The 25886-nt window shown below is 43.5% G+C and overlaps 1 protein-coding gene across 5 annotated transcripts in view; it reads right to left on the bottom strand.

The window, feature by feature from the left end:
• The window catches only part of BCHE (butyrylcholinesterase), a 47159-nt gene extending 21868 nt beyond the window's left edge, over positions 1 to 25291 (bottom strand). Inside the window, exons 1-5 of one of the 5 annotated variants that reach the window (XM_059855827.1) lie at positions 25184 to 25291; positions 18224 to 18286; positions 6190 to 6346; positions 3484 to 3582; positions 1820 to 3341 (exon numbers count right to left, since the gene is read on the bottom strand). In XM_059855827.1, the coding sequence (XP_059711810.1) occupies positions 1820 to 3336 (1517 nt within the window). In that variant the 5' untranslated portion in view covers positions 3337 to 3341; positions 3484 to 3582; positions 6190 to 6346; positions 18224 to 18286; positions 25184 to 25291. Of the gene's footprint in view, positions 1 to 1819; positions 3342 to 3483; positions 3583 to 6189; positions 6347 to 6383; positions 6542 to 18223; positions 18287 to 25183 lie in introns of those variants that run through there. The other 4 variants (XM_059855830.1, XM_059855831.1, XM_059855828.1 and 1 more) reach the window with 4 other exon arrangements.
• Between the last annotated feature and the right edge of the window lie 595 nt (positions 25292 to 25886).

Raw genomic sequence — 25886 nt, 5'->3', positions numbered from 1 at the left:
CAACCTAACAGTGTTTGTTCTTGATTTTTAATCAGTGGGACCAGTTCAGTCCTACCTGTGTTTTGTGTTATGTACAAGGTTGGGTGGACTAAATGAGCACAGTGGTCCCCTCTGGTTTCTAATCTATTAAAAAAATTAATTAGATCCTGTTCCAATGTTGATTTCAGCCTTTACAAATCTATATATCCTTGACAAATCAAACAAAGGGTCCCCTATAGAAACAGAATTAATGCAGGATTTTAACATTAAAGAAGTTATTCTAGAGTGTGAATTGACTGTTTGGTTGTTGTGTGTTCTTCAAGGAACAGATGTTTGTATGTCATTTTCTCAGGAGAGAGCACAAACCAAACTTCTGTAAAAAGATATTTTCCCTTCCCACCAGGCTTGGGACTAATCCTACATGATTATTGTGGTGGGGGCTGTTTTTGTTAGAAATGTGAAATGTTCTCATTTCAAACTGAGCATCTCACTGAGAGCCCCCAGCCCTGCTGAGAGGAGCAGGGGCTGCCTCACTTCTCCTCACTCCAGCTGGAGAGGGGGTGGATTTGATCCATTCCAACACCCCAGTGAAATATTCCCATTTGCTCCAGGTGCAGGCTGGGCCATATTTCACCTCAAGATGAGTGGACTGGAACTGGAGATTTGGTCCTGGGCTTGCACTCAGCACACAGGGAGGAGAGGCTTTCTGAAATCCCAGTCTCTTCATTGTGTGAACATGACACACCTCCCTGTTATACACCTGAGTGTTCTCAGCAAATTGCACCCTCGGGGAAATTGGGCTTTTTTCCTCCTACTTCTACTGCTGGAAGTCCGTTCTACTGTTTGAAATATTTTGTTTCTAACCCTTGAAACCATTACCTGCCTTTGGAATAACTGCTGCCCTGGCAAAGAAATGTTTTGTATTTGCTTTTATGGGTGGATAAACATTGATCCCTTAAGCTTGCCCAACACAGGGAGCAACACATCAACAGTTTATTTCATTGAAACCGTGCTTTTGTCAGAACTAAAGTAAGAATTCTGGATAACTGAACAATTAATCTGCTTCCATCATTCCAGCCAGGCTCCAAAGCAGCACTGAAACAGCCAAGCTTTTCCTCTTGCTGACACAACATCCAACCAACCAACCAACCAAACTTCCAGAGTAAACTCACCCAGTTTTGGCAAAAGTTGCCCAAGCTTTTCCCCCTGCTGAAACAACATCCAACCAACCAACCAACCAACCAAACTTCCAGAGTAAACTCACCCAGTTTTGGCAAAAGTTGCCCAGGCTTTTCCTGTTGCAGAAATAACATCCAACCAACCAACCAACCAACCAACCAACCAACCAAACTTCCAGAGAAAACTCACCCAGTTTTGGCAAAAGTTGCCCAAGCTTTTCCTCTTGCTGAAACAACATCCAACCAACCAACCAACCAACCAACCAACCAACCAACCAAACTTCCAGAGTAAACTCACCCAGTTTAATCAAAAGTTGCCCAAGCTTTTCCCCCTGCTGAAACAACATCCAACCAACCAACCAACCAACCAACCAACCAACCAACCAACCAACCAAACTTCCAGAGTAAACTCACCCAGTTTTGGCAAAAGTTGCCCAAGCTTTTCCCCCTGCTGAAACAACATCCAACCAACCAACCAACCAACCAACCAACCAACCAACCAACCAACCAACCACTCAACCTTCCAGAGTAAACTCACCCAGTTTAATCAAAAGTTGCCCAAGCTTTTCCCCCTGCTGAAACAACATCCAACCAACCAACCAACCAACCAACCAACCAACCAACCAACCAACCAACCAACCAACCTTCCAGAGTAAACTCACCCAGTTTTGGCAAAAGTTGCCCAGTGTCTCATCATGGAGCGGCTCAGGAGCTCCTCAGCCTTGGTGTAGTTGACTCTCCTCTCCAGGGGCAGCCCGAACACAAACTCGATCTCGTAGCCGTGCAAGACCCCCATCCACTCTGGCCAGGGCAGCTTGGAGGAGCGATGCTCAAAGAAATAAAAGAAGACATGGTGGCCCAGCTGGGCGAAGCTGGTGCTGAACTCCAGCGTGGGACAGATGATGTTGTAGTCCCCGATGACGTCATCGATGGCATCCCGGTAGTGCTCTGCCTTTCCCAGGTTTTCCCAGTCCGTGTAGTGGAAGATGATCGACTCTATGGCCAGTTTGCTCGCTCTTGGGAAGGCCAGAGTTAAAGCTGCCTCAAACTGGGTTTTATTGATCAAGCCATCGCTATCCTTGTCCAGGCCAGGGACTCCGTAGGCCAGAAATGACAACCCTTCATCCTTATTAACACCCACCAAGATCTGGGTCTCTTTGAAAAGACCATTCTCCATCAGTACCTCTGGCATGTCCGCCAGGAAATCTCCGTCCACGCTCGGGCAGAAGTGTATTTGTAAAAGAGAACCATATGGAACGGTAAAAATTTCATTTTCCACTATTTCCTTCGGGTCCTTGTCTTGGAGGCAGAAAATGAGCTCTGACTCGTTGCTGGTGGGACACTGGAGCTGCTTGGCCAAAGCCACTGCTCTGCTCCTGGCCTCAGAAGATGTAATTGCAGCCCAGGGGGCATTTGCAGACCCACTCTGCAGGATGGCCCTGGTGAATAAAGGGTGGCTTTCAGGAGAAAGGAGGTGATAAGTGACAGAGGCCGAGCCGGCGCTCTCTCCAAACAGAGTCACGCTTTTGGGATTGCCTCCAAAGGCTGCTATGTTCTCCTGGACCCACTGAAGTGCCAGCCTTTGATCAAATAAACCTGCATTTCCAGGAGCTTTCTGGTTTCCTGGCAAGGACAGAAATCCCAGTGCACCAGTCCTGTAGTTCATGGAAACCACAACCACTCTTTCCACCCTGGCCAGAAACTTCCCATCGTAGACAGGCAGGGAAGTGGACCCGGACTCGAAGCCACCACCATAAATCCACACCATGACAGTGGCGTTCTTGGGCTTGGGGGAAGGAACCCACACATTCAGGTATAAGCAGTCCTCACTCAGGTTGGTTTTTGGGTTCCACATCTCCGAGCCAGCAAAGCCCGGGTAAGTTGTGTCTATGGGCTGGTAGCAGGAGTTTGCGTGCTTGGTGGCGTCCCAAACATCGGCCCATTTCTCCCGAGGTTCTGGCTTTTGGAATCTCAGCCTCCCAATGGGGGGCTGCCCATAAGGGATTCCCAGGAAGGCTGTGACTGTCCCCCCCAGCACCTGCAGGCTGGTCCCTCTGACTTTGCCCTTCTTGGTTGCAATGATGTTCTCTTCAGGCACCACCTTCCTGGTGAACACGGACAGGAGGAGAAACCCCATCAGAAACCCGGAGAAGAGACCTAAACCATTCGTCCAGATCATGATGCCTGGAACACAGGATGAAAAATAAATTCAGAATTAGTGTTGCAATATATCAGTACCAAAACAGTCTGTTAAATAAGGGTGCAGGTCGCCCCAGGGGCACTGAAAATGAGAAGGTGCTGCTACACAAATAACAGAAGTTTTTACCTGTAAGGTCTTGTTGGTTATTTGTGTTGCAAAGGTTGTGTTCAGTGTTTAGTATTTGGTCAGTACTTCAGAAAAATTCTCTTGCTAAAAACTGTAGAACTGAGGAAGACAAACCAGGAGAGATGAAATCATACAAGCAGGCTCTGACCACTGCAGATGATTTACCCACCAACCAAAACCTACATGAATAATTTCCTCTAAGATCTTGTTTTTCTAGATCATCTTAACCAAGTTTACAGCCAAGAGAGTCATATGAAGCAGTCATACTTCTGCTATTTAGAATTAATATTAAAATGCTAAAACATCAAGGATTTTTGAATATATGAAGATAGTGCCTAATAATTTAGGTAAGGTCTGGTCTTTCCTTCCTGAGAACTTTTCCAAGTGATAATCAGTATTACCTTAAAGCTAAATATATAAATGTTGATTATGTATCACATTTCAGCACCCTAATAATCTTATTTACCCCAAACTTTTAAAATAAAACCTCAGCACCATCCTTGAAACTGAAAATTCACAAAAAGCCAATTTGCATAAATCCATTTCCATGGTTTACATCTCTGAAAATGCTCAACAAAGCTCCCTTCTATTTTTTTTTTTTTTTGCCTGTTTCCCTGTCACACATGGCTTTGTCCTGTCCCTTTAAACAGGCCATTCTTTGTTAATGAGGAGCTCTCGTGTCCTTAAAAGGAATGAGGATAATTTCTCTGGAAAATACAGCTGTGGCCTGATTTGAGCTCCTCCTGCTTGTTTGACTGTTCTTGGAAGGAAAATGCAGCAGAGGGGTGGAAGGGAAGATTTTGTGCAAAGGGGCTCCTGATTTTGAGACAGCATCAAAGGAGCAGGGAGGAATCTTCAGGGACAATATTTTTAGCATTCATCTAAACAGACAGAAAATAGATAAATTTTAGAAAAGATAAACATTTATGGTTGTTTTGTTAAAATAAAATAGATGAAGTGGCGAATGGGAGCGATAGACTTCAGAGCTGGTCTTAGACTCCACCAAGATTTCAGCTTGACTGACAGAAAGCTGCAATAGTCCCACTTTTGGTTAAATATTAGAGATGTGATTTGTCAGCTCATGGGATCCAGCAGCTCCCAAGGAGTTTGGTCAGCACAGCTCTCCCTGGCACAGGCAGGAGGCTCAGTCACACAGTCACTGGATTTTGGTTCCCCTCTCTCTGTGCCAGACATTGGATCAGGGAATATCCTGAGTTTGAAAGGCCCCACAGGGATCATCCAGTGCAGCTCTTGCCCTGCACAGACACCCCAACAATCCCACCCTGGGCATTCCTGGGAATGTTGTCCAAACCTCCTGGAGCTCTGGCAGCCTCTGGGCTGGGACCATTCCCTGGGGAGCCTGGGCAGTGCCAGCACCCTCTGGGGGAAAAACCTTGTCTGATATCCACCCCAAACCTGCACAGAGACCAAAACAAGAGCCTGTATTTATCCCAGTTTGCTAAAACACTCAAGCTTAAATCCCACTGTCTTTGAGAGTGGGATTATTGGGCATAATTTACCTGGTTTGCTGAATATTTCCAGCCTGCTAAACCAACACAGACTCGGGATTATTTTTTCAACAGAGCAGATTTCATTTTAAAACTCTCTCAATTAGATTTAAGAGAGGCCATGGAAGGAGAGGTGAGAAGAATGATTTGGTTTGCTCTGTAAATCTGTGCTTAAAAATCATTAGTGTTGAGCATCCTGGGGCTTCTCTCAGCCCCTCTGCAAAACCAAACCCAAAATCCTGAAAAGCCACCAGAGCTGGGAGAGGGATAATGATGGAGGAGAGATCCAGTTGGGTTTTGGAGCACCCACTATGAGATGGGGGAAGGTATTTCTCTAAGTCTGTTGTTGTGGCACTGTTACTGCACTGAATTTGATGATGACAAAACCACAACAAGCTGGAAATAACAAAGTATTTAAAATATTGTCATTATGAAGAGAAAATGATGCTAAGAAAAACAACAGACTTTAAAGTTCCTCAAGATTAATCCACCTAAATAGTAATTAAAATTAATTCTCCTTCTGCACTTTCCTGTTAATTAAAAAGAGATGGGATAAACAATGTAGCATTGCAAAATATAGAGACAATGGTTTTAGATCATAATAGTGCTGAGGGAAAAAACCCAACAAAATTAGTTCTGTTCCTTTTAAATTAGCTCTGGCATTTCAAAGAACAAGTTGGATCAAGCTTGAAAAACACAGAAGTTTTGTGCTACTGAATGAGAGGACTCATCTACTCCCAGGTCACTCGGCCAATATTAACAAAAGTAGCAAGTGACAGAGGATTATTATTACACCTTAAATGCCTGGCAAATATTACATTTAATAAGGATTTTAATGCTGCTTTAAACCAAACTCAGCAACGTAAAGCAAACCGAGCAAAACAAACATTACTTGATTATTACAAGGAGTGCAAAAGGGTCAGAAGATTGCTTTAGCTCATCAACACCAACCCAGCACAGTTGTGCCATGCAGTGTGTTTGCACACTGTAAAAACCTGCTGCTGTAGTAGTAAAAGTTAAACAGACTCTACTTTTGCATTCTTATTCAGCCAGGGAGCACTATTTATCTCAAAGCCTCTTTCCTCCCCCTTGCAAATCTTTACCCAGCCAAAAAATCTATACAGCGGACTACATAATCGCTATTTAAACAGGAAAGATGGTTGAATTAATAAGTGATTTCTAGCTCAGCTTAATTTACTTAGCCCAGGATCCCTTGAATAATGCCAAGGTCTGCTACACACGCTGTTCCACTTGCAGAGCAGAGGCAGCTTCCCCCGGAGAGCAACAAATGGGCAGAGCAGAGCGTTCCCCGAGATCCCAATCCCCGCGCAAATCAAGCTGAACCGCAGATTATCCTGGCAGGCAGAGACGTGCAAAGAGAGAATCACTTACCCTGCTCCTATTACAAGAAACTACAAAGTTTTTAAGAGTGGGGATCTTGGGATCCCTGGGGGAAATGCAGCGGTGCAGCTGCTGCTTTAAGCCCGTAAATTGGCCGGTGCTGACATTATAATCAACTCTTTCTGACATGGAGCTCGCGAGAGTTGGCAGCAGCCACTTGATCTGCCTCCCATCCCACATCTGCTCCCAGAGCAGCCCTGGAAATGCTCCAGGGACAACCCCAGGCTGGGCAAAACCAGGCACAGGCCTGGGGGAACACAGGCATTAGTTCCGTGCGTGGGGCATCTGTTTCATAAGAATAAATAGAAATGTAAATATAATAATTCAAGCCTCTCTTTCATCTTGCTTAGAGCATTCTGTCACCTGTATTTTTTTTTTTTTTTTCTGTACACAAACCTCATATTTCCTTTGTAAATAAGTATTTATCATTGGTTTTAACAGCTGTGGCAGAGAAAACAGGAATGTGCCCTGCCTGGACATGTCAAGCACCAGCTGCATCACTTGGCTCCTGCCCATCCCGGCTGTGGCACAGATCTGCATTGTCCCCTTCTGGTTTTGGGGTTAAAAATGGGACCCGTGTGCTGTCACACGCTGCTTGCCCTCTTTTCTTAAGCCTCAAACAGGAAATCACCCGTGGTGCTGAGCACACCTGATATCCTCTTTTTGCCCGAGGCTCCTGAGCATTGCTCCCACCAGAATTCCAGGCTGCAGGTGCAAAGCCAGGCTGAGCCAGGGCTGGGGGCCGTGTCCCACAGCACAGCATTAAAGTGCAACAGTTCTGCAGGGTACAGATGAAAACAGAAGGGTGGGGAAGAGACAAAAATTCCATTCACCACCCTTACAAACTTTCTTGTTAAGCCCCCTTCCCTGAGCCACCCCACAGAACCAGAAATCACCCCTTGGAGCTGGGACTGCCGTCCCCCAGCAGCATCTGCTCTCTAGCTCTGCTCTAGAAAAAAAAAAAAAAAAGCAATTTTTTCCACAATTTAAGCCTTTTTTTCTGCTGTCCACATTTGCTTCCCCCTTTTAGAGCCAAACACAATTACCTTCCCTGTTTAATAACCAAACTACAGCTCTGTTTCAATTACACAAAAGCAATATTTGGCAACGCATAGAGCAGGGATAAAGCAGAAATAAAAAGTTAAGGATGAAGTTTATAGACCTTAATAGGGAGATTACAAGTGGGGGTTTTAAAGCCAGCATGGGAATTCGTGTTTTAACAGAGGAAAGTTCTAGAATGCAGAATTATTTCATTTCTCCTGGTAATTTTACCACGTCCTTTAGGATCAGACCTTCCACAGGTATTTTGCATGCATATGTTCAGTGGAGAGAATGTGTCCCACTCTAAACCCAAACCACCATGGCAGGGGCTGGAACTGGCTGGTTTTTAGGATCCCTTCAACCCATGCCTTTTGAGGATTCCATAATTCTATGAAAAATCCCTAAACTTTCAGCACAGAGCTGTCCAATACAGTGGGATTTCAGAATTCTTAACCAAGATTGTTAACTCAGAAGTGTAATAAAAATAGAACTATAATATTGTATAATAATACAATATAGTATAATAATAAAAATTAATAACAAATATGTATTATAATAAATAAGTGTTTAATAATAAAATATTTAATAAAAATAATAATACATTTTAAAAATATATGAATTCAGAATTACTTCTGGTGACAACTCTTGCTGATCAAGACCTTTCAAGTGCAGGAAACACGAAATGGTGCTACTCAAACTGAGGCAGTTCTCAGTGTTTCAGCATTTCCTGCCTTTCTCTGCCTCCTCGGCCCATTTGGGGACGTGGCCAGGTGACACACACTTCCTTCATTTCTCTGACATCAGAGGGATGAATCATAACCCCTAAATCTTGTTAGAGGCCACTTTAAAGCAAATTTCAGATGCTTATGACCATGCTGGTGCTCTCAACCTCCTTGCCTTGAGCAGCAGAGAAGCAGCAGGAGACTCACACACTAAAAGCTGCTTCTGGCTTCATCTGCTTTCAAACCTTGTCTGTTTTTTCCTTCATTTGCTGACAGGGCTGTGCCTTCCCCTGCCTGCTCCTCTTCAGAGAGCCCAGGGCACCCAGAGCAGCCTCCTGCTCCGAGGCACTGCTTTATTAAATGCAAAACGTGGAGTTTTCTGACAAGGTGACCCTGGGATGAGTGAATCCACGGTCTCAGGCTGTTTCCAAGGCACCAGGAAACTCCAGGTTCAGCCTTGGGGTTACCTGGATGTCTTCAGGTAAATGTCAGACCTCTCCACTATTGTCCTTCCCCCTAATGTTTGGCTCTTATGCTGTACTTTTACAGAAAAGTAAGCCAAATTCTATATTTTTCCCCTTTTAATTAAAAAAATTAACATATAAATTAAAGTTTTACAACTGTGCGCTGTGAGAGGAAACACTTCTTTTAGTTATTACTTAGCTTGCTAAAAATACCTGTGCAAAAATTAGAGATTAAACACATTTAATGTTCTCAGTAATTGTGTGGAGAGTCATCATTTTCTGTGATCCTATGGGAGAGTGGAAGAAAAGGAGGTGCAAACCTGTGGGTGAAATATTTTACACATATATATATATATATATATATATATATATATATATATATATATACACATATATATATATATATATTTATGCTGTACACCTGCAGACATATATGTATTTATATTCTTATGGCTTTTGCCTTTTTTTAAAAACATCTCTATCCATCTATTAACCAGGTTTTATAAGGTAATGTCATTTTTTTTTTTAATTTAGGGCAAGGTTCTTAAAAATCTCCACAAAACATGGAAGTGTCTTTTTGTTATTTCATGTGTACGTGTGAAATCATTGTCACATTGACACGGGGACTTTGATCAAAGAAATGTCCAGGTGTCTACAGAAATGAAAGCAAAGTTCAGCTCTAGGGAAAATTGATATTTACTAGTTTAGGAAGCTTAGAGAGCAATAGGTTTATCATATATAAATGTATATGGAAATACATAAAAATATAGTATTTTTATTAGTTAGTTCACTACAGTATATATACTATAAAAGTATAGTATTTTTTTATTATTTAGTTCACAATTAACTGCCCCTCAGGATTTTACCTAAGTATTATTAATATCCTGAGCCACACACATTCCATATTATCACAGAATCCTGGAATCACAGACTGGTTTGGGTTGGAAAGGACTTCAAAGCCCACCCAGTGCCACCCCTGCCAGGGCAGGGACACCTCCCACTGTCCCAGGCTGCTCCAGCCCCAATGTCCAGCCTGGCCTTGGGCACTGCCAGGGCTCCAGGGGCAGCCCCAGCTGGGAATCTGTGCCAGGGTCTCCCAGGGAACAATTCCTTCCCAATATCCCCCCTGAACCTCCTCTCTCTCACTTTGAAGCCATCCCCCCCTTGTCGTGTCACTCTGTGCTCTTGTAAATTCTCTCTTTCCATTGATCTTCAGGACTTAGCAGAGCTGAGAAATCTTTGAGAGAGAAAAATATTTGGAGAAATACATGTCTCAGATGTTCCTGCTGGAGAACATGAGCCTCTCTCCCAAGGTGTTCTCTGACCTTGCACATGAAGATCCCGTTCACCAGATTTGGTCCTGCCCTTCTAAGCCAGCCACAGCTCAAAAACAGCACCTGGGCTCCTGCCAGGATAACTGGGCTGAAAATCTTTGCAGGTGTCGCCTCAGAGCAAAGGATGTCACCCACCAAGAGCAGGCATGTCTGAGGAAATATTTACATGCTCACAGTATGTAAAAGTAGGAAACATTCTTATTTTTTAAATGGCTGAGAGGGAAATCAACAAGACAATTATATCCAAACCATATTTGATGGCATTTCTGTGAAGATGTGGGGAGGCTGCTTTAAAGCTCAGCCTTGGTAAACTCCCCTGGGAGGGCTCAGCTCTCTCTCTGATCCCTGGCTGGATTTCCACGCCGAGCATCTGCGTGACCTTGGCTGGAACCTCTGAGCAAACCACCCCACCGTGAGAAAAAGCTGTGAGGGAAACAAGTAAACTCCAGCTCTACGAGCTCCAAAAGGTCAAACTGCAGACAGGGGGAAGATTGCTGAGAAAGGGACAGTTAGCAGCTCAAGGACTCGCAGGGAAACACATCAAAGCTGCGAGCTGTGAAATTTTCAGGTTGAAAAAACGCCCACAGAAGGTGGGAGCTCAGCTCCAGCAGCAAGGAGTTACTGATGCTCAGCTCTGGGGCTCGCAGCCACGTTGTTCTACTGTGAATATTAGGAAATAAATCGTTGCCTTGTCCTTCGAGCACGTCCTGCTTGCAGAGTACCTTTTCATGCCCAAACACAGTGGCCCCGAGGGGTTGCACCTCTCAAACATCTCTGTGCTGCTTTTCCAAATCTCACCCTTGTTAGGAGACTGCACACCTGTATATCCACGGATTTAAACCAAATAAACCTGGACAGGGATGAAGTGTTGCTACGGATGATTGTAGCTGATGGTCAAACCCATCTGAAATTCTGCTATTTTTCTGCTTATTTCTCACCCCAGAGGGGTTACAGGGCCAGCAGAAGTGCCCAACAATAGATCTGAAGTGTAATCTGATAATACCAGGAAAAGTGTTTCAGAAACACACCATGAAAATGGGTACCAATTTATTGAGTATACAGAAGACACTAACACTCATGCAAGCCATTAAACATGATTATATTTTCCCCTTATTGGTTCAATTATGATCTGCTGTACCTTTCTCCTTATTACTCTAATTATAGATCAGTATAATTTCCTCTTTATTAGCACAATTATGGTCTGTACTTGTATAAATATCTTGGAGAAATCAGACCCACTGAGAAAATACAGACAGTGAAAAGATAAAGTCATCATTATTATTATTATTATTAATATCATTATTTTGAATGTTCACATATTCTTAGTTCCTTGAGGTATTACATAATTCTGTGTTTTATCTTATAGGGATCAGGTTCAATGAAGAAAATAAAAAATGATTAATGTGTACTCAACATGACTTGCATGCCATTATTGCTGCCTGGAGTTTAGCTTGCAAGAAAAAAACTAAATAAATTATAACTTAGGGTTCACAGATTTCTGCAGACAAATAATGCATTGATTGTATGACTTTTTTCCCTTTCTGTTTCCTATTTCTTTCCTATAGATAGTAAAGCTCTAATTGTTTGAAATAAAGATATTTGAATTCCCATAATCACCCAATAACAGCAGCTCGAAATTCACCATTTCATGTCCTCCCACACCAAAACTCTGTGAATAACTAAGAGGTTTGGTGGATCAATGAGCTCATTTGAATCTCTCAAGGTGAATTTTTATCTAAAAAGTGGAAATTCTTCCCAGTCCTGCCCATTCTCACTATTTTAGGCTTTGTCTAACATGATCCTCTGCCTTTGAGTTTCTGCACCCACAAGAGAGATGACGTCTCCAATGGAAATGCCATAAGGATGTTCAAAGGTTCAGCCGAAGCCACTGCAGTTTTCAGATTCCAATTTCATCCAGTACAGTGAAAATAGGAATGAAAAAAATTGATCCTGAGACCAGGACCTGCTGGGACCTGCAGGTGGGAAGTTCCAGAGGGAACAAATTCAGCGTGTCCCAGTCCGCGATCCCATAAAAGGGTCACGGCTCCTGAATGTGTCACAACCACGGATTTTAGTGGCAATAATTGGGTGTTTGTCATGAGATAAATCCTCAGGTCACCTGGTGCCCTGCTGCAGGTCTGAAGTTTGTGGAGAGGAGGTTTGAGAGGTCACTGCAGCCCCCATGCAGCCGGGCTGCACCTCCCCAAAACTGAGCTCCAGCAGGAGGAAAAGAGTGGGGATGGAGGGATTTAACAGATGTGTGGATGTGGCACTCGGGGATGGTTTAGTAGTGGGCTTGGCAATGCTGGGTTTGTGGTTGGACTTGATCTTACAGGGCTTTTCCAGCCTAAGCGATTCTGTGAGATTTTGGTCAACATCAGCACACACTTTATTTTTCCTCATCATTACAAAAAATATTCCAGAGCCACTTTCCCTTTGTTTTCTATAATTCCCAGCAGATTTGATCTTTTTGGCTTTTCTCTTTCATGAAAGAAATACAACTTTGGGTGTAACAGACAAGCCTGAGAGAGGCTGAGCTTATCTTGCCAACCTCTTGCAAAGGGTTATGCCCAGATCCCATTGGGAACAGGCTTGGGAAAGCTCTTCCCCAGCACAGAAACAAACTTCTCAGGCTGGGTGGCTTTTCAGCAGAAGGCCACTTTGTCCTGTGGATGTGCAAATGTTGTGTGAGCAGGAAAATCTCTTTATAAACATCTGTGCAAATTGTTCAGGAAGACGCCGCGGTGGGCGAGGAGGAGATAATCCATCATGGGGCCATCTGCTTGAAAACACAGCCCTGGCAGGACAGGTGGCCTCCTGCTAAAATACAGGAGACTCCCTCAGGTGTTGCTGTATGTTTATATATTAAGTACATAACATTAAGTGAAAGGTAAGATGATGTGCAAAATATGATGCTCAGTATGGATTTTGAGGGCGCAGATGGAAATATTGAGGCCACATTGATTCCAAGGCTTATCCATGTAGAACTATGAGGAAATATTTTATTATAGAGGAGTTAGAATTATCTTTAATAACAGTATATTCTCCTCATGATCATCCTGCCCTATGCAGATCCCTGATGGTTCAAGCACCCCATAAACTTCTCTTTCCTTCCTTCCACTTTCACTTACACGATGGAAACTGTACAAGCCTAAAACACCAACTTTTCCAATCCCTTGCCCTCTATCATGTCAGAGCATTTCAACTCCAAAAATGATCCTGCAGCATACTTTCCCTTAGCAGGAGTTGCAAGAGGTCAAAACAGGAAGGGAAAACTTCAGTGCAGCGCTGGAGAACCTGGCAGAGCTCGCGGACCTCGGCTGGGGAGAGGAGTTTTAGTGGCTGCAGGATTGTTCTCATTCTCTGCTCATTTTCTCCCTTTTGCCTGGAGGCAGGTTCAGTACAAAATGCATGAAGAGAGTCCGGGCCTGAAAGACTTTCTGTTTAAGCTGTCAGACCAAAGAGCCTGGGAAATTGAAAGATGTGCCCAAGATCATAAGAAAATACTGGATTGCATTCAGACACCCAAAACTTAGGGACACCACCATCCTTTTTGGTTTGTTTTAAATACCCCACTGCTATAGCTGCAGTTTACTGGATTTTCTCTCAATAAGTCACCAAAAATAAGGACCTTTGGATGGTAATCTTGAGTAAAAGCATCATTTCCGTCCATGCCCCACAGTAAACAGAAGTCAGCCCTTGGGATTCAGAGGTTGCATTTTCTAGAAGTCACTACAGGCAATAACCAAAAGATGGTATGTAGAATATTCCTGGGCTCCTTGGCTGGCAGCCACCCCCTGGGGAAGGAAAACCACTTAGGATCAGCATGCCCAGGAACTGCCCGTGCTTCTCCTTGGAGCCACCAGCTGTGCTCTTGTGTGCACAACAATCAACCCCAATGAAGGCTGCAGTGAAGGTTCTGTCAGGAAATGGATTTGGAAAGCAGGGATGGAACCTCATGGCACAAACCCCTGTGCCTTCATTTTTGCCAAAGCAACAACTCGCTCGTGCTGGAGAAAGCCCACAGGTGGGCGGGTGGGTGCTGCTGAGTTTCACACAGACTGCCTTCCCTCAGCTTCTATAAAACAGAATCACAGCACCATTAAGGCTGGCAAAGACTCTCAGTCTATTTCCCAGAGCCCCTGGAGGAATAAGGCGTGATGGCAAGGACTCGCTCCGTGAAAGCATTCAAGTGATTTTAATTTTCGTGTTCACGCAGAAGGGGAAAAAAAAAAAGGGCAAATCCCATCATCAGCTGCTGAAAACATTGGAGGGTTTGAATGTCACACAAAGAATAGGAAGTGCCTGTGGGGTTGTTTCTCTGATTGAGCCCATTTGTACCTGTATCACAAATGAGCAGCCCTCCCCACTGAAAGGCCATTTACCAGTGGTTAGGATTTAACCACTGGAAAGGGAAAAACAATTTCCTCACCCTCCTTTGCTGCCTTTCCTCTCCTCCTCCTTTTATTCCACAACCCCCTCCTCAAATTTTAGTCACAGTTCATGTTGCCAAAGTATCTGCAGTGATGTCCTTCCACGCAGAGGGTAAATTAATTCCTCTAGTAAATGTTAACAGCAGCTGTAAAACAGCAAAATAAAATAACACCAAGAAAAGCAATCAATAAAAACCTGTGTGAAAATTAGGTATTGGTGGGAGAGATAGGAAAGGGCCTGAATCTGAGTGTTTTACAGAGAAACCTGGAAGCTATTCCAGAGAAGATGGGTAAGGAGTAAAATTTATCAAATGTTGCTGGGATAATTAAAGCAGAACAGGCAGGAAACAAGATGTTTGACCACAGGGAATGTAAGTGAATGGATCCAGCTCTATCTATGCTTCCCAAATCATTGTCCCTCTGAGCTTAAGTGACCCCTCAGTGTCACCATGCAAATGATTTTCAGCTAATGCTGAGACAGGTGTTACCATGATGGGTGCCTGGGCAGGGGGAATTTAGTTTGTGTTGAGCATCTGGTGCATGATAAATGGGGATTCAGTCTTTGGGATCAGCACAGAGGTTCTCCAGAGTAGGAGGAAAAAATACAAATTTAAAAAATTATAAATAAATAAAAAGAAAGCAGAAGTCCTGCAGGGATAACACCAGCAGAACCTTTTGCTTGGAAAGCTGTGCTGGGTCACTCCATGGCTGGATTCATGCAAGGAAGATCAGCTATGAGCAGCCTCAGTGGAAAAAACCTTCCCATTTATGACAAGGGGCAGCTGGTGGGAGCAGAAAGGTGGGACCCACCCGGGGAAACCCACAAAACAGCTTTTGTCAGCCCACACAGGGTATTCCCACAGGAATGCCAGGCAGAAGGAGCTGACAGAGCTGTGTGGAAATGTTTATGGGAAGCACTGAGGAAATGAGAGGTGTTTGCCTGGGACAGAGCCAGCCAGAAACGGGCTCTGGAGTTTTTGGCAGGAGCTGGAATCTCAGCAGCAGTGAAACAAGAGGTGGGATGAGGGCAGGCCTTGAGGAGGAGTCTGTCCAAAGGCACAGGAAGGGCTCTGGCACCATCAGGATGAAACAAACCCATCCTAACCCAGTTATTAGCATTGTGTCCCTTTGACACGATGCCTGGAGTGTTTCTCCACGGGGCAGCTGCTGGATTGCATCATGTCAGAGCACAGCACGGAGCTATTAATGGCTTTTAATGTGATCCTCTGGATCCTGACAATACCTTAATCACAGGATCACAGATATTGATATGCTGAAACCATTAAGCAAAGACTCAAAATGCTCTTCATCCACAGGAAAATTATGAAACTTCAAACTAGAGCATCCACAGATCCAGTGCATGCTGGAAGAAATCTGAATTTTTAGTCTCCACGTGCCCACCTATTTTTGGGTTAATGACTGAGAGTTACAACCAGCTTTTTAAAAATATAACCAAAAAATATTGCCGTGCATTTCCTTGGCAGAATGCTCGCATCACTTTAATTTAGGAAGCAAACTGTGTTACAGCAACCACAGACATGTAAATGAGGCAAAAAAATGGTGCTCGTTTTGTTGCTTTCCAAATTTAAGCTGACCTAAATAATTTAATACAAAATTTACAGCAGTGAGAACACAATTTGGTGGACAAATATGGGAACACAGTGAATTTGTAGGACAGAATTTGTACTCCTCTGGGTAAAGGATGATTCACCATCTGTGTGTACTGGAAGCAGCTTTCACTTTGGGGGCAAGCACAGTGCAGACCTTCTCTATTATCCCTCCATTTAGCATGGAAAAAGGAGAATTTTCCTTTATCCCTGCAGGAAAACTGGGATTGTTGTCTGAGTGGGTGTTTGACATTAATTTGTCAACATTTTGCTCTCTTCAAGTACCTTCAAGGGGGTCACACCCAGGTGGGTCTTGTCTTTCAGGTGAGAATGACAGGACCAGAGGGAACGGCCTCCAATGGCCCAGGGGAGGTTTGACTGGATAACAGGGAAGATTTCCTTGGTGAAAGGCAATGGAACCATCCCTGGAAATGTCCAAAAAGCAATGGAACCATCCCTGGAAATGTCCAAAAAGAGTGTGAGTGTGGCACTTGGGAACAGAAAAATTTAATATGAGCAACTTATGAATAATTAAAGAAATATAGGTGTTTTAATTTTTCAGTTATTATGGTAACAGTGCATGAAATATGCTTTTTTTCCTTTTGTTAGTAGTTTGAAATTTGTGATTGACTTCAATAGGGGACTTCAGTTTTTAAAATGATGACAGGTGGCAAAGTCTTAGTTGAAAAACTTGGCAACTGGAATTTGCTTATGACATTACTAAATTAATGTGTGTGTGTATGCTTTAACAGATCTAGAATGTTAGAACAAGTAACTTCTTTAAGTTTTCTAGGTTGATCTAGTAGCATTGCAAGTAATAATGAGAGAAAGATTATGAACAAACTTCCTAACATACTTTCTAGGATATTTTTAATACACAGTAGCCCATACTTGAGACAGAAATGTAATACTTTATGAGTAATTGTAATAGAATCAGCTATCAGATACTTGTTCATTTTGATTTTACAAACAACAACAATAAATACTGTACTATGAATTCTAGGGCATACTTAGTAAACAGTTGTGTATTTTTATAACCCTTGTGTGACACCCTTTGTCCAGTTTTACCCTCAGCACATGTTATCAGTTTGTTAGAGTCCGTGGAACATGAGAACCTTTGTGCAGCTGAAGCAGCAGAGGCTGTGAAGCTTTGTTGAGGTTTGAAAGCCCAGGGGTCGGTTTTTGGAACTGGGCTGGGTTTATTATTTATAACCAGATTTGTGCTCAGCTTCTACTGTGACATAATGTGGCAACAGGAGTGGTTGGACTTGAGGATCTTGAAGGGTTTTTCATGACAGGAGGGTGTCCCTGGTAGTACATTAAATTGTTCCTGACAATCCTCTGTGCTAACATGAAAATATGGAATAACTTGTGAAACAGCAGGGGAAGGAGAGTAGAGAATTAACCCTGTCAGTGCTGCCCCAGTCATCACCCAGCACCCATGGCAGGAGGAGATGTCAGCTCAACCCAGCTGATCTGAGCTTCTCCATCCAGGCATCAGCCCTGTCTGCTGCTCCTGAGCAAAGCACAAATCAGTGTCTGAGCTGATGGGTAATAATTACAGAGTGATCAAAGCACGTCAGGCAGGGAGACCTGACATCCCTGTGCTTGCCAAGGGTTTTTAGACATCTGAAAAATACTCTGGTTTCTCCAGTGTGGGAAGCTGGGACAGCTTCCATCTCAGGGGTTTGGTTTCTGTGCATGGTTATGGTTAGCTGAGGCACAGCTCAACATCCTTCCCATGGCTGCTCCAGAGGGATTCAGGAACTGCCTCAGTGGGATACAGGGAAAGGTTGTGAACAGCAGTGTTTGGTCTTTGATCACTTTGTCCTCTAATTCAGCACTCAAGGAAAAGAAGAAAATTAATTTCCTTCCTTCCTTCCTTCCTTCCTTCCTTCCTTCCTTCCTTCCTTCCTTCCTTCCTTCCTTCCTTCCTTCCTTCCTTCCTTCCTTCCTTCCTTCCTTCCTTCCTTCCTTCCTTCCTTCCTTCCTTCCTTCCTTCCTCCCCATTCCACACTTTTCCAAAGCTCTCTGTACAATTTTTCAGAAATATCCTCACTGCAGTTCAGAGTATTTTGTCCTATTTACGTAACAATGTGTTTCCTCTGTAACAAACCAAAGCAGAATAACAAGCATTTTCATGAATTTCAGCAGAATTCACAAACATTGGGCCACAATAAGAGAAAAGAGAAAGCTTTAGAGTCAGTTGAAATGCATGAATCACACACACCTGCAGTGGACTCCAGTGCTTTCTTGAGAGTGATTGTGAGTCATTCCTCAGCCATGGACTGGGCTAAAGGACAAAGAGGAAGCAATGAGACACCTCAGCATTCCAGTGTGGAGACAATCCTATAGGAATATTCACTGCATAAAAACAATGAACCTTTTGCCCCAAAGGGCTTCAGTCCTCCAGTGGCTTTGAAAATCCCTTTGCTCTCAGCTCCAAAGCCACACAGGTGAAATCAAAGGTTCTTTGTAGCAAGTTAAACAGGACTGAGCTTGACTCAGGGACTCCCAGTCTCTGGAAGTGTCCAAGGCCAGGCTGGATGGGCTTTGGAGCAACCCAGGGTGGTGGGAGGTGTCCCTGGCCATGGCAGGGGTGGAACTGGATGAAATTAAAGGTGCTTTCAAACCCAAACCATTCTATAACTCTATTTTCATGTGAAAAAGCCTCGCCCAGTGTCAGGAGCAGCACCAGCACTGGACAGGAAACCCCTCTCTAGTCACAGTCAGTGGCTTTTGTCCCATCCCACATGATCAGAAAATGAACTGAACATGCAGTTTGCAAGATATTCTGTTCAGCACCCACATCTGCATTGCTGGCAATCACACAGCCTGTGCTTCACAAGCAAGCAAAACACAACGTGTAGTTAATTTTATTTGACAATTCTCTCTGAGCTATTTGCCACCCATTTCATTTCACTGCCACCTCAGAAGTTTCACTCTGACCAACGCCACTTACCCTGAAGACACACAAGAAAGAGAATAAATATTATTATTGGTGTCTGAATATTCAGTCTATGTAAATGCATTCTATACCCTGCTTGGCTTTTGTCATAATAGAAAAAGCAAGGCAAACTTCCAATTTTTTCTGCTCACACTTTCCTTTTGTCATTTTATTTAGTTTTTTCCCCCAAAATTTGCATAGTACATATTGCAAGATTTTTTTTTTTTCCCTCAGTTATATCCCTTTAGTTATTATCTTGAAAGAAAAATTCAGACACATCCAGCACCCTGAGGTTTCAGAATCAGGGAAGTTGGGAAGGACCTGTTACTTCCTCTTTTTTGCATATGCCCTTGCAGTCTGCTGTTTTCTATTTATTCTGAAAACCTCGGGGGAAATGGAACCACACAAATGAATTAATGAAAGCAGGCTTCAGTTCTGTGCAGGCAAGGAGCTGGGTTCCGGGGAAGGGAAATTCCCGTGCAGATCCCGATGCACTGGAATAACCAGAAACCACCAGGTTGTGCTGTTGCCCTTAAGCAATGCTCATCACCACAGAGCTGTGCTCAGCTCCTGCCTGCAGTTCCTCCGGGAAGACCCTGAAATCCTGGAAAACCACTTCCCTCAGACTCATATTCACTTGTGATTATACAGCTCAGTGTTTTTCCCCCCGTTTTGGCTCACTTTGAATGCCACCAGCAGTGTTTGCTAGCCAGGAAATTCAGGTAAGAAAAAGAATACAAATAACCAGTAAAATTAAAAGTATTAAAATAATGAAAATAAAACAATAAAAATAAAATAATTAAAAATAAATCAGCCATCAGCATAACCTTAGGATGTAAACACTGCACAGCTCACCCAAAAACTCCAAAAAAAAAAAAAAAAACTCCAAAAACTCCCTGGGTTTTTGATAGTTTATACCAAATTTCTTTTTCTTGCAAACTCCTAAACAAAATCAATCTTTTCAGGTTTCCCATTGCATGTTTTCTAAGTACAGCACAGCTGAACTGGGCAGATTTGTTCCTACAGGACTGAGCACCTCAGGCAGTGGAGTGACCCGGAGTTACTTTCCCACTCTGACCAAAGAGATGTGTTAATTGCAGAGGAGGAATAACAGTTTTCATTAAATAAAGAATATTCAAGAATGGCCATGAAGAATCTGAACAAAGGCAAATCAACAAATTATAAAATTACAGGATGGTTTGGGTTAGAAGGGACCTTAAAGCCCACCCACCAGTGCCACCCCTGCTGTGGCAGGGACACCTCCCACTGTCCCAGGCTGATCCAACCCCAATGCCCAGCCTGGCCTTGGGATCCAGGGGCAGCCCCAGCTGCTCTGGGCACCTGTGCCAGGGCCTGCCCACCCTCACAGGGAACAATTCCTTCCCAATATCCCCCCTAAACCTCCCCTCTCTTGTCTTAAAGCCATTCCCCCTTTTCTTGTCACTCCATGTCCTTACAGAAATTCCCTCTCCACCCTTATTTTAGGCCCTCTTTCAGAAGGGCCACATAAAGTCTCCCCAGAGCCTTCTCTTTTCCAGGCTGAACAAGCCCAATTCTCCAGCCTTTCCCCCCAGTAGAGCTGCTCCATCCCTCTGCTCATCCTGGTGCCTCCTCTGGACTCTCTCCCAATGTTGGGGAAGTTTGCAGAAGTAGAAGAGCAGCCAAGCACAGAATTACACAAGTGAAACCTTCTAGCCAGCAAAAACCTGAGTCTCAGTAAGAAGTGATGTTTTTGTCTCCTATTGCCACCCAGAGGTTTTTCTTCCTTGAATTCATCCCAGAACTTTTTGCAATCTCATAAACACTGGGAGTCCAGAACATCTGGTGCCAGATCCATGTGAAAAGTGCCATGAGCCATGGAAAACCTCCTTGTGGTTTGCTTTTGACCCCACCACCTGCAGCCTCCCGTGTGATAAAGGAAGAAGCAAACCTGGCAAAGATTCGAGGCTGGATCCTGATTCTTTCCCTCAGAAATGGTAATTGGATAAAACCAATTTTGGGGGGTTGTGGCATGACAGATGAGACCATCCCACCACACAAACCCAAACCAGGACCCCAGATCTTCAGATTTAGAGCAAATTACTGAGAGTCACATTTGGAGATGATTTAGTTGAATGTACATCGCTAAGATTGTTTATTCTCCTCTCACCATTCCCAAAGATTTTAGGATTCTTCCCCTACTACCCTTGAACTTTTTCCCTGGTGCTGAGGAGCTTTTCCACGTTGTGTGCTTTCCTGCTCAGCTGATGCAACACCCACCTTCTCCTACCTTCCCTCAAAGCACTCCAAGGAAAAAAGCTTTTAGCTCAGCTTGAAAAGAAGAAGAATCCTTTTCTTTCATGCACCTCGGTGGGAATACAGCAGCTCAGGAGTTGTTAGAACACAAGGAACACAACTCAGGTTATTCAGCTCCCAGGTGGGAGCCGGGGCTGTCCTGGCTTGTAGAGCACAACTTCAGTAGCACATTATGTGCTGCACAGTGGTTTGCTCTCCTAAAATAGTCTCCCAAAGGATACAACCAGATTTTGTAGCCACTGAAATTCACAGCAGCTCTTCAGAGCCTGCTCCTGTCCATCTATTTCACCGAGATGTGAATCTGCCCTTCCACAATGAGGGTAATTATATGTTGGACGTTCTCAGATTTCCTCCTGTCTAAATTACCGACAAGCAGCTGCTGCCCTGTCGAGTTCAGAGTCTCAGATGGGCTGATAAATGTGAATATTTAACTCCAGAATATCTACAAAGCAGGGAAAGAGGGGGAAATCCTCGCCCTCCCTTCGGACTAGTTCAAAATCATGCCCCACAGGTCTGTTGAGTGCCATCAGGAAGGTCCACAGAATAAAAGCAATCTGAAGGAGATCATCTAGGGCTGGTTTTAGAAGGCTTTTGACCCAATCCATCCCCAAAGCCTATTAGGGAAATTTGAAAACTGCAGGGTAAAAGGTAATTTTCTGCCATGGATTAAAATGCATGGGTGAGATAGGGAAAACAAAGGAGAAGAAGAAAGATCTAATTCTTGACATACAGAGAGGTTAATGTGGAGTGCCCCAAGATTTGCTGCTGGGATGGATTTTTTTGTCCCTTTAAATCCCTGGCATAATGCAAGAAGTCCTGGCTTACTCAGCAAATATTCTGCACTTCTCTTCTGCAATAAATCCTCATGCTTGCTTTAGCTCAGGCTCCTGAGCTGCTGTGCCCCAAATTGTAACAGCACCCACAAGACAGTCAGGGCACACCAGGAGGGAGCTCAATCTCCACGTGGTTCCACTTCACCAGAAATATCCCGGGGGGAATCTGTATTACTTGTGATTTCTCATAAATCAGAACAGACATTTTTTCTGTTAAACATCCTGCCAGTCTGAAGCCCTGCAAGGTAAATAAAAAATATTCTTCCCTTGTATATATATTTAAAAAAAAAGGGAGGTCTGCTGGTGCTGTGGAAAATGTTGCTGTTATGTGTGAATGGATGGCATTGAAAAGATTCTTTAAAGCCAAAGTAAACTTTGTCTTGAAGGTTTAAGTGATAGCACGAATGTGTGCAGATGTTCAGCATGGAAATAAGCCAGCAAATGGAGCCAACTGGAAAAAACAGTGGAGGAACTTTCATTCAGATAAAGATTTATGAGTCTACCAATAGAGACACTAATGGATTCAGAGGTGGATGTTTGGATGTTAAAAAAAAATTAAACAACTCAGTAAAAGTGTCTGCTTGTTCTTCAAAACCAAGCCAAAATGGTTAATGTGTTTCATGGCAAAAAAGATGGAGCCCAAATAAATGTTTGGTGTTATTGCACATCCTCTTGATTTTGACAATTTTCTCATCATTTCAGTCATGAGACAGAAAATATGGAAAATGTTCTGAAGGAGCAGACAGGAATGTCTTCAGGGCAGCAAGAGCTCTGAGAAGTGTAAAAGCAGTTTTACACAGGCTTCTGCTCCTTTTTGCCCATGTCAGCTGTGCCATGTCCCAGAAGGTGACAGGCTGCCACGGGCACAGTGGTCAGAGAAACCTGACTCAAACATCCCGGGCACACAGAGCAGGATAAAACTCCTGAGTTTGATGAATGCTCACTGTTCAGAACAGAAACTGATTAATGGTCAGTCCAGCCCAAAGGTTCTCTTGGAGGTGCTATTTCATAGGCACCAGGTAGCTTTATTTCTGACAGAAAACAAAGCTGAATATTTCATTTCCATTGTCAGTTGATGCAGTCATGATCTCAGAAAATCAAAACTGATATGTGGGACTCTGGAATATTTTCATTTGCATTATCAATAATGCTGCCTGGTGGGGGACACCTAAACCTCCTCATTTTTCTAAAAATGTGTTTGGGATCTTTTTTACACAGCTTTTACTTACACAGTATTTCTACCCTTTGGAGAATAATGGAGAGCTGAAGCCAATAATTGTATTTTATTTCAGGTTTTGTGTAGCACATGCAAAGAATTCACCTTCAATTCAAGATTAGCAGTTGGGAAGTTTTGATGATCCTTTATGGAAGAGCATTTGACAGTCACTCATGATTGGAAACTTTACTGCCCTTTCCAGATAAACCTACACAAATCTCCTTTATTACAAATTTTACAATTTCTTCCCTTTCTTAATGGGAAGAAATTGTAAAATACACTGCAACCATTTTACATTTATATTAAAGAAATACATTTCTAAGCTACTCCAACCTATTTTCAGCTTTTTTGGGGATAAGAAAAAAAATACTTTCCTCCCATCATCCAAGTAAACTTTGTCCACCCTGTCCTTATTTGAAGGCATCACTCCTGATGTGGAAGGATCAAAACTATTACATCATTTTTTTTCATTTTATGTCTTTGAGGTCAGTCTGGTACAGCACAGGTCATCAGAAATGATAGTGCCACCAAGACATAAAAAATAAATAGTTTGTGTAAAATACACACACGCAGAGTGGAAACTTCTCCAGATACAATTTCTCTTCAAAAAGCTGTTTTATGTAATTCCATATTGACTGAAAGGATTTGCAGGGGAAAATACATCCAAATTAAAATCAGCCACTTTAAAAACATGGAAAGAAAATTGCTGTGCAACAGCCACACTTCTGCCAGAGAAACCCGAGTGCAGAAAAGGGAAGAGAAGCTTTTCTGAGGGTTTTACAGCTGGGAAAGCCTGGGAACTTTATTTTTCAGAATTCTTAGAAATGCAGTGATTTGCTGCTATTGCTCAGGGAAACAAGAGTGCTGCTTATGGAAAAGTGTTTGTGCAGAGATTGAGAAGATGAGGAGCTCTGGAGCAGCCTGGCTTCTCCAGGATCCAAAAACCCAAGCACAAATCTATAAAATGGCGTTAATCCCAGGAGGAAGAATGCAAAGATTTAACCAAGCAGCTCTGCAGGACCCCAGGTGTTAATCAGCTCAGTTACCTGCAGCATCCACCCCAGAGCTTCAGCAGGTAATGATTAACTTAATTAATTGTTCCAGCTCTGGCTGCTGCAGGTGCCCTTGGGGTCAGCTGGGAGAGAAAAGGGAAGGGAGAAGAGGAAAGCTGAGCACAGTTTCTGTGTCCTGAGGAAGCTGGGGAAGATAAAGAGCCACTCCTCAGGGCTGTCAGGGAGGTTACATTAATAATTGGAATTTTTAACTGCACAAGCTCTGGGGTGTTGGTGCCTTTGATTGGGGCTCCCTAAAAGCAGAGGGCAGGCAGAGTGGAGGGAATAAGAAGCAGTTCTGTGGGTTGAAGCCCTTCAGGTCCATCCAGGGCAGCCCAAGCCCCCCAGGGCTGCACCCAAAATGCTCCACGGCTCACGGGTTTCACACTTGGATCACTTTGGGCCATTTGCACTTTGGGGGTTCATCCTCCAACCCCAGCCCCAGCCAATGAAGGCACTGACCCCCAGTTTGCTGCCCCAGCTCACTTTTGTTCCCATCCCTGGCCCTGAGGCAGTGAGGTGTCCTTGATTGCCAGGCCTGGAGAGGAATTGTTGTGTCTGCCCAAAATGGGACAGCAGCAGCTGAGCCTGGCTGTGGAGTTCAGAGTCACACACTGAAGAACTGCAGGGTCACAGACAGGTGGAAATGGAAAAGGTAAAATCCTAAAACATCAGTATCAGCAGGGCCTTGTCAGAGCTGTGGGGTGGCATCAAATTAACCCAGGAATGTAGGTGGCAGCAGGGCTTTGTTTATCCACCATAACCTGCCTGTCTGATCACATCAGCACTTCCACCTCTCCCACTTTTAGCTCTCTTGGGTCGGAAAAAAAAGCAGAAAAACACCAACCTTGAGAGCTGCTTTTCCTGTCTGGCTGCTTCTTCCTTTGAATGAAGGCGTTTCCCTGGGCCAAGAGCTGACTAGCAAAGCAGCCAGGTTATTTCTGCCCAGAATTGCTGGTTAACCTGTCAGGTAAGCAGGAAGTTCAGGAGCCAGCAGCACCACATGACTGATATGCTATTTTTTATCTGTAAATAAGGCACTGCAGTAACGACACTTTGGCAAACACGTGGATGAGCCACACACACATTTCTGCTCTGCTCTGTTTGCACATCTGTGCTTTCCCCACTTTGCTGAGACCTTTCCCTAGTATTGCATATTTTTATAGTTACAGATAGGACCAGAGTTTTATATTTATTTTTAAATCCTCTCCAAGGTCCCCAAAAAGTACATTTATGTTGATTTTTTTGTTTTTTAAAACCATTTTGAGTTTTAATGCCTGTGGTTGACTTGTCATTTGAGTGGAATTTACATTCCACATTGCTTTTACTAGAAATAAAGAAGGATTAACATCTAGAATAACTCAGTTATTCTATATATATATAAAATATATATATTATATAACTCTGATTTCGTGTCTGGTATTGCTTGGCTGTTCAAGTGTGGGACATCAGCTAAGGAAGAAAGGGCTGGTTCTGCTCAGGGAGCTCCTGCAGCATTGAACTACTTCCTTTTCCACTTCCCATTTTCTGACAAAAAGCAAAACAGTTGT

This window comes from Haemorhous mexicanus, chromosome 10 (assembly GCF_027477595.1).
Source record: "Haemorhous mexicanus isolate bHaeMex1 chromosome 10, bHaeMex1.pri, whole genome shotgun sequence".
Taxonomy (NCBI): domain Eukaryota; kingdom Metazoa; phylum Chordata; class Aves; order Passeriformes; family Fringillidae; genus Haemorhous; species Haemorhous mexicanus.
This window is presented reverse-complemented; position numbering and strand designations above follow the sequence as displayed.